Source organism: Etheostoma cragini, chromosome 13 (assembly GCF_013103735.1).
Source record: "Etheostoma cragini isolate CJK2018 chromosome 13, CSU_Ecrag_1.0, whole genome shotgun sequence".
Taxonomy (NCBI): domain Eukaryota; kingdom Metazoa; phylum Chordata; class Actinopteri; order Perciformes; family Percidae; genus Etheostoma; species Etheostoma cragini.
In genome coordinates, this window is record NC_048419.1 from 3,394,074 (window position 1) to 3,406,057 (window position 11,984).

The following is an 11,984-nucleotide window of genomic DNA, read 5'->3' on the forward strand; positions in this document are numbered from 1 at the left end:
CTTTAATTAATACTGTTAAATATATTGTCAAGACTTGATTGCCTCACACTGAGTGTTACAAAAAAGACTGTAGATGTGAGCCAGTCCCACTCTGACTTGAGTAGGAGTATTCTGTTTCGTCATATTGGATGATGCCTCTTATGTTGTTTGTCTCCTGTGTGTCTGAGTAGTCAACAGGTTCCTATCCTAGAGATGAACAAAGACTTTAGAAAATGCAGGGCTTTGAGTCTATGTCATAGCTGGATAGGCACAGCTCAAACTCCAAGGAGGAGCAGGGGGTTAGTGTAGCAAGAGTGTGTTAACGGCACACATTCACATGAGGTGAAGGTGTGAAAAACTTCTAACAGGGTTAATTAATATACCATTAAGTAGTTTGTTGTTTACAAAATGATTTCAACCTAAACGTGCAACTCATCGACACTGCCTTCTCAGCCTGTAGCTGATCATTTTTTTAAAGATATGTCTTACTCAAGCAGGACTAAAGGAATGAAGCGTCATCTGAATTCACTCACCAATTCATCTCTTGAATCAGCGCTCTCACCTAAAAGTAACTAAACTGCATTCTCATGTATATTTCGAGGTAAACTTATTTTGTCCCAGATTGCGTTTGTTTTTAACATACCACAAGTACATTTCAAATCCAAGTCCGTATTTAAAGTCCATGTACGGTGGTCGGGGTGGATGGATGGGTAACGCAAACAAGCACCAGGCCGCTGTTTGTGCCCAGTGTGAATCCAAAAAGTCAATGCTGACGGGCATATGTTAATTAAATCACGTCATGTATGTCCCATACTTAAACCAACACCAAAGCACTGTTCCTTTTCGGTCCCCCTACGGGTTGGAAGTGAAATTGTCATATTCAAACTATAGATCCGATACCCAAAACTCGCTTAGTGCGGTTTGAATGCAGAAGCGCTGTTCACCCTGATACAAGTTGATGATGCACTGAAACAATTTTGGAAACATTATTTTATGGGACAAAAGAATATTTGGTGTTGCAACAAACTTGCTTGTTATGCAACAAAACTTATTTTGACCAAAACCATAACCTTTTCCTAAAAGTAAACAAGAAGTTTTGTTTCAATTCATGTTAACCACGTGTTAACTACTAGCAACAGGCTGCTACACAAACATATAATCTGGGATTAAATTAGTTTTCCTCAAAATATAATTGAGAATGCAGTATAGTTGTATGGGGTTCTTACAAAGAATTCTAAAACACTGGGGGTAAAACCAACCTACATGTACAGGAGCCTGGCTTAGATAATAAAACATGGATGTTGGGCCGACACGGCTTGTCATTTTTTGTGTGTGTGTGGCTTTTTACTGTGTACTCGTAGTATGTGTGTTGATACTGAGTGATCCAGTATGCAGGGTGTAGTGTGGAGCTTAAAGTTGGGAAATGTTTGGAAGTTCATGGTTAAATGGACTGTTTTTAATGAGACATTGAGATGCACTTTAAAATTGTCATGAGAGTCTTTGCAGAGGTTTAATCATTTTGGAAACTGTGATTGCTGACAACTTTCTTGAGACACTCGGTACACACGTCAGTGCTGTGTTGTGTCTGTAAAGCTTAGTTAAGTGTCTTCCAGAATGAATGTTGTGTAGGAGCTGTAAAGGTTTTTAAGTAAGCTGTATTTTCTACCTAAAGGGCTTAACATACATTTAATAGAGGTTGGATATTTTGGAAATTATGGGGCTCAAATTGTATTTTTTATGGAGGGAACAAGTTCTTTCTTTTATTTTTTAGACGTTAACCTCTGATTTGGTGTACTATGTTTACATGTTTAAGTTTCATTGTATTCTGTTGTTTTACAGAAAGTTAGTGCTACTAACAAAAGTAACATAAATGCATTTGTTATTAAACATAAACAATTGAATGTTAACATCATATTTTTTTATAAGTTCTACATTATTTTTCACATGCTGACTTTAAAGGTGCTTTAAGCAATGTTGGGACATGTCACTTCTTGTTGAAATTCAAAATATTGTCAGACGAAACAGAGGCTAGCTCGCCCCTCCCTCCTCCTCAAATCCTTCTTCGGTCATTGGCCATAACACTGTTTATGTTTGGGGAAGCAGGTTGGCCAGTTTAGTTATGTTGCCGTTTCTGGAGTTTGGGGCTGTCTACAGAGGTTGTGTTTTTTTTATGTGTGTTCAGGGGACAGGCAGACAAAAGAATGTTGTAGCCTAAAGAACGTATGACATTGCTTAGAGTAGGGCTGCACAATTAGTCGAATTTTAATCACGATCACGGCTTCCCACAATCAAATCTGCGTGATCAAGCAATATTTTAAATTAGTCATTTTGTTGATAGTAGGCTCCAGGTTTTTTTGCAAAGCCAATCTACCGCTCCCTAAACCACTGTCTGATCATGTGCCAGTCAGCTTAGCTTCTACTGTAGATGTTGACAGTCACAAGGGATAGAGTAACATGAGGAGAATTCCACAACAGATAGCAGTCGGTCATATGTTGGTCTCAAGGTTTACCAGTCTACTAGTAAACGCAACATTTTGTCCCAGCAGTGACCAGTGCTAGTTAGTGTCTGTTGGCTCACAGGGCTCTAGGGTGCTAGTTAGTGTCTGTTAGCTCACAGGGCTCTAGGGTGCTAGTTAGTGTCTGTTGGCTCACAGGGCTCTAGGGTGCTAGTTAGTGTCTGTTGGCTCACAGGGCTCTGGGGTGCTAGTTAGTGTGTTAGCTCACAGGGCTCTGGGGTGCTAGTTAGTGTCTGTTAGCTCACAGGGCTCTAGGGTGCTAGTTAGTGTCTGTTAGCTCACAGGGCTCTAGGGTGCTAGTTAGTGTCTGTTAGCTCACAGGGCTCTAGGGTGCTAGTTAGTGTCTGTTAGCTCACAGGGCTATAGGGTGCAACTAATATTTTTCCTAGGTCGCACCAGTGCACCTTATGTCCTCGCATCCGTTGCCTCTCCCCTAACAAAACAATGTTGTTTATATCGATATGGTTTATTGTTGCGTTACATGACACGTGTGTTCTGTAAAGCCATGCCTCTGTTAGTATCTCTCCTCTACTCTCTCTACTCTTACTCTCCATGCAGCTCTGCCTCCATTCACTCATACACGGCTCTTCTGCAACATGAAGAGACTCAGCGGCAACAGTGCCGGTCCACACTTCTGACATTTGTCCGCAATTTTAATTGTTATTACCACAGCTGTATATTGTTAAAAAGGAGAGGCAAACCTGTACTTGTACCAGTGTTTCCGCTGGTAACTCTGTTACTGCGGCAACCACGGCAAAAAACACAGAAGAAATGATTGAGTGCAACTAACTTCAGCGTGTGGGCCTGGTGGACCCATTCATAATGAGTCAGCCGTCACTCTGTGAGCAGTCCTAACATACGTCCATCGCACTCTCCCTCTCTCCCTCTCTCAATTAATCAGTTATTGTTGAAAACAAGAGAAGGAGCTTTCTCAGAGATACATTTAAAAATATATACACAGTACATCCTAGGCTATTTATTTCAGATATTTTATAATGTGTTGCAGCTGTGTGTATGTACAACATACAACTTCAACATAAGAGGAATGTAGCACATTATGATTAATCATAATATTATTGTATTATCCTTTTGCCCAAAATCGTGCAGCCCTAGCTTAGAGCACCTTTAATAATGTCAATTGAACTCATTTTTATAACTTTTTCCATGAAGTCTCTACTCATCTATTTTAGTTAGTTACAGTTACTGTATATTATTAAGTTTTCCCAACTCAATCACTAAACTTACAAAAATATTTGGAAAAATGGTGCCTCTGTGGTTTTTAATCAGATCAAAGCAACAGTTTTACAGTGTAAGAACCATGTTGGATTAAATCTCTACTGTGTGTGTGTACGATGCTGTCAGTCTAAAGTCAAATTGTTGCTGAGTGTGTGCATGGTGGTCTGGGGGACTATGTCTATGGGGAGAAGCAGAGCAGGAGAAGTTGGAGAGAGCAGCAGCCACACAGAACATGGACAGAGCGTTTACCTGGCCCTGTGCTCTGTGGGTACGCCAAGTAGCCGCCTCTTCCACGGGCCCCCCTACCTGAGCCACGCGCTGCTGCTACCGCCGCTGCCGCCACCGGTCCGTATGCCGTCGCTGGGAAGCCTGCAGGCACATACACACACATATACACACTCATCACTTCTTGCACATGGATGAGTATGTCCCAGAGCTACAGGAGAATGTTGATACCAGCACTGAGCTACAGGATAAAACTATAGCTGTCAGAGACAGGGGCTCATGTCAGGGCGACATCTATCAGCAGTCGCTTACTGAAACCACTGGGATATTCAAAACTCTGTAGATTCACTGATCCATACGCAGAAACAGAAAGATAGCCATGAGCAACTCGCTGAAAATCTTGTTAAAACAAAAAAAAAACTGTGCAACTTCAATGTACCTGTCATGATCAATATGAGGCAAATGACATTAAAACCACAGACCAAAAACCTTCATTTTTGATTATTATTATCATTTAAAACTTCAAAAAAACAGTCGTTTACATTAGAGTGATTGTATTGCAATATTCATAGTAGGTACTACAAAATCATATCCTCTCAAAGAAAATTTGTATTTGACTAAAAAGGCGCAAATTCTTATTCATCAACAAAACTGGACTTTCGCATTCCACTAAGTCTCTGATTATATTAGTGAAAGCATTTGGCTTTCGGAGGTGTTTATGTCACATGCTTTGGATGATAGATTACAGCCACTCCTGAGCTGCAAAGACATGGGCATAATAGCGCTACCTCTGGGGAGCATCCCTGCATTTTGTCTGGGAGTGCTCCCAATTACTGTGGTTTCTATGGAATCAGAATCATCCACTGTAATGCAAGAGGCAACGTATTCCACATTGTTTTAGTTGGGCTATTCAAGTAGAAGATATGCAGTAGAAAGAATTCACATAATCAAATTGAGATCTATTGGAGAATTTGTCGTTCAGAAGACTTTAATCTGTTAGCCTATGTAAAGACATGTTTCTTGTGCTTGTTTCTTTTAACGTATAAAATAAAAAATTCTCTATCTCTGAGAGTTTTGAAGCTTTAAAGCATTGATAACTCTGTCCAAATTGTCAGTTTATGATACACTAATAACTGAAAGGCCTTAATAACATGCAAATATGACTCCACTTCTTTAGGGTCTGATTATTCCAACAAATATCAGCCTAATAATCAGTCTGTAATTAAGCCAACGCAGTATCTGGGAATTGTAATTACAGTGTTGGCCTTAATGAACACAGTAGCTGGAGGTGGCTGACAGAGGCTAGTCCATGCCCAGAGCCTGGGCTCCTCTCTCAGCACAGGAATGGCATGTCATTAGTGGTGGTGATGAGATTCCTCACTCTGGGCTCAACACCGTCTATGCCTAATCAGTCTCTTAAAATTATCTCCACAGGAAATGCTTTGCTCACTAGCAAAAAAATGATCTCCAAATTCCCTCAAATGGAGTCTTTTCTTGATTTCTCTTTCAGCTGAATGTGGGTGCATGTGTGTCTTTCTTTCATGTTTTGGCCATATTCTGGAGACTGTGGTTTAGACATTACAAAATGGCACAGGACAGCTCAGAGGATTATTTTTTGAATGCTGTGGAGGTGAGTGGAGCACCGGTAGGTGACCTATTTTCCGAGTCAGCCTTGTACTGCTATTCCACCAAGAGGGGCTCACACAAAAGACTGATGAGAGGAAAGGAGGGGGAAGAGGTGACAGGGCAGGGTCAGATGAGCCGCAGCCAAAGAGAAAAACACATAGCTTTTCATCAGCCGGCTGAGAAGGAGGTAATTCACAACTCTGTCGACACAATATGACCATGGGTGTGTGTGTTGAGTGTGAGGTGCCATCATGTTGCGACTGGCAGGCAGGTGAAGAAGAGAAAAAAAAATGGCACTTTTCCCCCCAACTATCTAACAGCTCAGGAGAGAATAACGGACTGAGGCAGGGGACAAGGAATACAAAAAGACAACAAAAGGCAACTAAATCAGTCACACTTTTGCTACTGCTGCCGCACCACACCAAGAACTGATTTCTACAGCTCAAATGATATTCTCCGCCTTTTTTCGCGAAAATACAAATCAACTCTGATACTATGCTAATGATGGCCATGCACCCCTGCATTTCCACTTACAGTGTCCCCATGGTTGCCCCTCGGAACAGTGTTTCATGCAGCAGTCTCCACCTCTTTTTCCTTCTCTCTCTCCTTTCCTAAGTGCTGAATCTATCTTCCTCTCGCTGCCATTGTCATGACACCCCCAAAAGACCCATTGGCTTGGAAGTTAGTTGCGGGCAAAGTTGTGGTGAGAGATTAACTTTGCAGGATTAGGTGGGTTAATTAATAGATGGCTGCTGCTCATTGTTTTGTGCTCACGCTGTAAGAATCCACCCAAGAGAAGCGCTGCAGCATTAAATCAATTTCATGGCCCTTTTATTACTGAGGAGATAAAGCCAATATTTAGCTTTCAATTCTTCACAATTATTGGGCCCCTGATTTGCCACTTGAGTGGCTGCGCTTGGCTGGGGACAAGGACACATCTGTTTATGAGCTGTGGAGGCCCGGGGGCCTTGGTGTCCGGACTCCAGGGAACTGTCCTCAGCTTTCTCTTCTCAAGCCTGTAGCAGAGAAATTCAGCCTTCTTCAAGAGTGCACATGGAAAGGAAGAAAGATAAGACCTAAAGAAAGATGAGGAATGTCAAAAATCGCATCGGCATTTCATCCTCTCTCGAAGCAAAATCATTTTTCAACACAAACGTTTTCAACGGAATTTCATAAACAGATTTATAGTCACAACAAAAACAGTTGTGAATTTCTACAGATATTTTCCAGTCTGAGGTTATTCTCCCTGTTCAAAGCTGACTTTGTATTCTATGTCCTTACTACTCTGACATTAACTTGTATTCTATCCATCCAACTCCACTGTTTCCAAATATTGACCAACATTTAGAAATTGATGCAACTGTTAATTGATATGTGTCCATATCCTTCCCTACCTAAAGTCAACTTTCAGCTAAAGCAACTTACCAAGCAGAACGGCATGACCAATTGATGGTATTGTCAGTTCTTTGCTGAAGGACCAAAATGTGCATCCAAAGCACATACAGCAAGGCTCTCTTTTCATGACAGTGCATAGCACATACCTGTACTTTATGTCTGTAAATAGCATTTTTCTTGGGTGCACACTGTCTCTTTTCTATTTGCACCTGTATTTTGTCAGTCTCTGTGAACTTGACTGTACTGAAGTAGAAGGCAAGTCACAGTAGGGGGAGTTTCACAGTGATCAAACGGCACAGTGCAATTTTTGTGTCAAGGTTTCTCGGGATGTTTGCTTGGACCGACTGCTCGCACAGGCCACGTAAAAAGCTTTGTTTTTCTATCGTAAAACTGCCAAAGCACATTGCTGAATATAATAGTGCTTTTAAAGTAGATAAAAGTAGGTGATGGGATTGGTGAAATTAATTCTAGCCCCCCCCCCATTATGAGCACAGATATATTCCTACTGATGTCACCATGTTTTTAAGCTGCTCTGCTGTTGCAATGCATGGTTTTAACAACAGAATTAGCTACATTCAGTCACCATGTCCACACTGGGCCTCATGTTGCTTGCCTGCCTTTGTACTCTATGTCAATTATTAGAGTATGTGTACAACCCTCAACAGGAGGAAGGTGAATTTTGTCGTGTGATCTAAATTTGTGCTAATAAGCTCCTAACATCTTTGACATAACCTAAGATTTTTGTCCTGATGCACTTTTTCCGATGCATTTCTCTAGATCCTTTTTTTTTGTTGCCGTACTGCCTTTCTAGACACTTTCTGATCCTATTACTCAGAAAACGTCACGATGAAAAGTTGTTGCATTATGCATCAAAAAGGTGCTATTTATGTCCTACCAGGCTGACAACAGCTTGACTGATGTTAATGTAATCTGTACTGTTCTTTGGCCCAAAACTGCCAGCAGCAGCTCCCCCGTCATTGACAAAGGAGCTCCATCAGTCACAGAGCACTCCGCTCATTTCGGCTATAAGAAGAACTGTCAACTCTCTAATGCACAGGAGGAACCCAGGGACAGCTGATGTGCGTGGCCCTATGGTTGAAGTAGCCTCTGCTCACATTGTAATATCTCTCTGAAACTGAAAACTAATAGTGCCTTAATGTAGCACAACACTAACACATCATGTTTAGTGGGGACTTCAAATGGTGCTGTGTTAGTGCCCCTAGCGCTCCCATTTACAAGGCTGTTTGACCGAAAAACGATAATACGGTAAATCTCAAAAGTGGTGCTTCCGTCTGGCAATTTACGTGGGTCCATTCACAAAAAGACCATAGGTTGCATTTTACCGAGTGTTACGCTTTAAGTAAGCAACAGAACATTACACACAGCTTTAGAAAGTGTGAATAATGTGTAGCATAAACAATTTTGTGTACCAAGATGGTTAGATTAACATTATACCAAACTAGCATATAAAATTACTTTAAACCAGAAGGCTATTCCCCTTTATAAATCTAGCATATGAGTGCCCCTAACCAGGGTTAGCTTGCTGCCTGACAAAGTTTTCATGCAATGCAGGTTAACGCAGTAGCTTGGTTTGGGAAAGAGGCTTGCGGACAAGCCTTTCAGCCTGAAGCGGTTTTGGGGCCAGACAGAAGAGTGAGACGGATGAACAGCAAAGAGCAGAGAGGAGGGAGATAGATGAACAGAGGAGGACAGCAGCTACATCAGTAGAAAAAGAAGACAAAGAGAAGAAAGCTTAAAGGTAATAAGAAAATGAGGGAGAAATAAGGGCAGGTCAAAGTTGTCTCATTCAATCTCATTGAATTTCGTTAGGTGTTTTGGACACAACAAATATTTCTAGAGATGAGATTATATTATACTCAGGTAATACAGAGCATCACCTGTAATAAACTGCTTTTATTCTACACCACTCAATCAGTGTTAGGTGTTGTATGGTACTCGTATGCAGGACAAAGTCCTTTTTTAAAACACAAATTGTATAAATATAATCTACATTCCTTACAGTAGATCTACACAGAAATAAAGCAATGTTAAAATACTCCTCTAAAACTCTTTAACTGTTGATTTGACTATTACTTAAAAATGAAGTAACAGTAAAAAAAGAAGAACTAGATATAAATGCTATAAAAACAAAGTATTTGAAGAATGATCCCATGAGAGTGTTAAATTATTGATAAGTTGTAATTTAATTTTGTTCAATAGAAGGCCTGGTGGAATTACACTAGTTGTAGTTAGGGCTCGGTAATATGGCCAAAATCGTCCAGCCAAAATAGCTCATTTCATTTCTCAATAATATACAACAATATCACAATATAGCATGTTTTCTGGTTTCTGTAGTTTATATGAAATGACCACATGTTAAAAGCTATTTTTGATCACTCCTGTGTGAATCAAATTTTTGACGAATGAAAAAGTATTTTAGTATTTTATTAAGAACTTTAGTACAAAATAAACAATACGCGCAAGAATCACAACCATAGACAGTAAAAATGTTCAAATTTCGAGTATAGTAGCTGGGTAGATGAACTGTGTTAAACTGTGTAATTAAAAATTCTACTGCCATAAGCAAATTGAATTTATGAGGAATTTAATGATTGCATGTTTATTCATCATTTAATTGAATTGATCCCATTTAATTGATCCAAATGTTTCCCATTACATAAAAGATACATGGAAACCAGCTGATTTTTTTTTTTTTTTATAACTTCTGTCCGTCTGTCCAAATCTAGTTACTAATTATGAATCACTCATTTATGTGTCACTGTTTGCTGCAAATATGTTAAAAGTGTGAGAAAAATATAGCAAATCCTACATGAGATGCATGTTTTTCTTGTCACTCTACGACAGTAAAAAGGGGCAACCCAGCGGAAATAAGTCTGTTGATAAGTCATAGCAGAGGCAGTGAAGCAAACTGCCGCCTTCTCGCAGGAGGAGGGAGGCATTCTGTCAGAGATGGAAAACTGAGTCCACTTCACATTTTGCTTCATCAATAACCTTTGATAAGATGTAGAGCAAAACAGAGACAAATAAACAAACAAAAATCAATATATATATAAATATACATTTATATCAAAGTTACTAAAGAGACAGCGACCTAGCAAGACATCTTTTCATCTCCAGACTGACAAGTGTCCCATTGTTGCCATCCTTCAGTGGTACTTTGTTGTTGTTGAAAGCATCTCTGGGTTGCTGTTATCAAAGGCATAAATCACAGAGATGGAGAGAGCCAGGTGGCTTTCATATGAACTGCTGCACACATGCTCATGTCTCACCTTTCCTCTGATCAACGGAGACCTAAAGTACACACAGAGACTTCCCCCCCACATAAAATACAGAGACCGGTGTCTGGGAATGAGCCAGAGAGAGCCAGAGAGAGAGAGAGAGAGAGAGAGCCAGAGAGAGAGAGAGAGAGAGAGAACATTTACATGCACACCAATAATTCAATTATAACCAGACTAATGCAATACGCGTATTATTGCAACTGTCATGTAAACACCTTAACCGGGTTATCTTACTCACATTAAGGTCCTAATCAGAGTAAGCATAACTTGATTAACAGAGCTGGGTTGCTTGTCAATCATTCAAATGAATCTTGCCATGTGTATGTCTGGTTTCTTTCAGAGTTTGGAGTCTGTGCACGTGCCACAAAAGGTCACACGGTGGACAGGATGCCAAGCGGTAGGTTTGAAACAGGATAGCTAGAGATGTTGGAACAATTAAACAAAGAAGTAAAATAAAATGAAACTGTAACATGACAACGACCTATACATATTTTCAGCCATACCAATACTGTATTCCTTTGTTCTATTAGAATGTATTGGCAAATGTCCTTTTGTCCAACATGGGAACTCATGTTGCTTTACTTTAACTTAACTACACTCTTAAAGGGGAAATGTGCTGATTGTACACATCCAGTTCAATTTGCTTATATAGCCTGATGGTGATAACAGGAATATCTCAGCTTGAGCTTTATTTTGAACAAAAAGCATGTGTTACAAAACTAGAGCAAGTGTGATAGTATAAACGGTATATAAAGTACACCAGTATGAATGGGCCCTACGGTTTGAATTTTGACTAAAGCGTGCAGACTAGAGAGCCCTCCTTAAGACTCTTACACTGAGCTAAAATGGAAACACTGTGCTGCAACAAATGTCTTTTGGTTTAATTCAAGATATTAATTTTGTACGATTCTGTTAGTATTGAAAAAACTAAAACTAAAAAACTAAACTATATCTGAATCATAAAATTGAAAACCGAATAACTTGTTAATATCCAGATAATTGAATATACGGATCCAACTCTACTTTTCTCTACATTTGAAATACAGTATGTCCAAGTAAAATAATTCAGAGTCCCCGTTTGAAGCGTGTGCCTTTTTCGCTTCCTGTCCAGCACTATCCGCCGTGCACTGAATTGCTGCGGGGCTCTTTGGCATTCGTAAGAAATAGAAGCTCTGCGTATCTGCTCCGGAGGGCTGCGGATCGCCGGAACTGTGACAAAATCGGAACACAGTTGTTTCGTAGTCAGTGGAAATACACACATTGACTTTAATGAAAATCTAATGACTACGGCGCTGTTCAAGAGCGAATCCGCATCCGGTGGAATTTGGGGGTCAGCAGCTCAGCTGCGGTTCATCTAGAGATTCTGCGTCCCCTTTTTTCCTCTAGCCATAACACATCTAGGTAGCTAAGTAGCCCGGGCAGAGGAGGGAGTGAGCCTTGCTCAGGCCAGAGCCAAGAGTCTGGGCGTTCATCTGACATGTGTTTGTGTACGATATAACAATTTCATCATTTGCATGTAGGGTAGCCAGCAATTCTTTTTTAGCCGTGACTACTTTTTGGGATCCCAATCATCCTGCAATACCAACTAGCCCTACTAGGGAATAAAAGTCAGGATATTTGGGACTCTGATGCATCTACACTCACCGGCCACTTTATTAGGTACCCCATGCTAGTAACGGGTTGGACCCCCTTTTGCCTTCAGAACTGC

General features: G+C 40.4%; 1 protein-coding gene across 19 annotated transcripts in view; it reads right to left on the reverse strand.

Annotated features, from left to right (window-relative positions):
• msi2b (musashi RNA-binding protein 2b) overlaps window positions 1–11,984 on the reverse strand; it is a 236,699-nt gene that overhangs the window by 23,516 nt on the left and 201,199 nt on the right. For 11 of the 19 annotated variants that reach the window (XR_004658998.1, XR_004658996.1, XR_004658997.1 and 8 more), the window contains exon 11: window positions 3,981–4,100. The exons of 3 other annotated variants lie outside the window; for them this stretch is intronic. Coding sequence is in view for 13 of the 16 variants with exons in the window: in XM_034889671.1 (XP_034745562.1) it covers window positions 3,981–4,100 (120 nt within the window). In the remaining 3 variants the exon portion in view is untranslated. The remainder of the gene's footprint in view (window positions 1–3,980; window positions 4,101–11,984) is intronic. 5 more of the 19 variants (XM_034889674.1, XM_034889672.1, XM_034889673.1 and 2 more) reach the window with 1 other exon arrangement.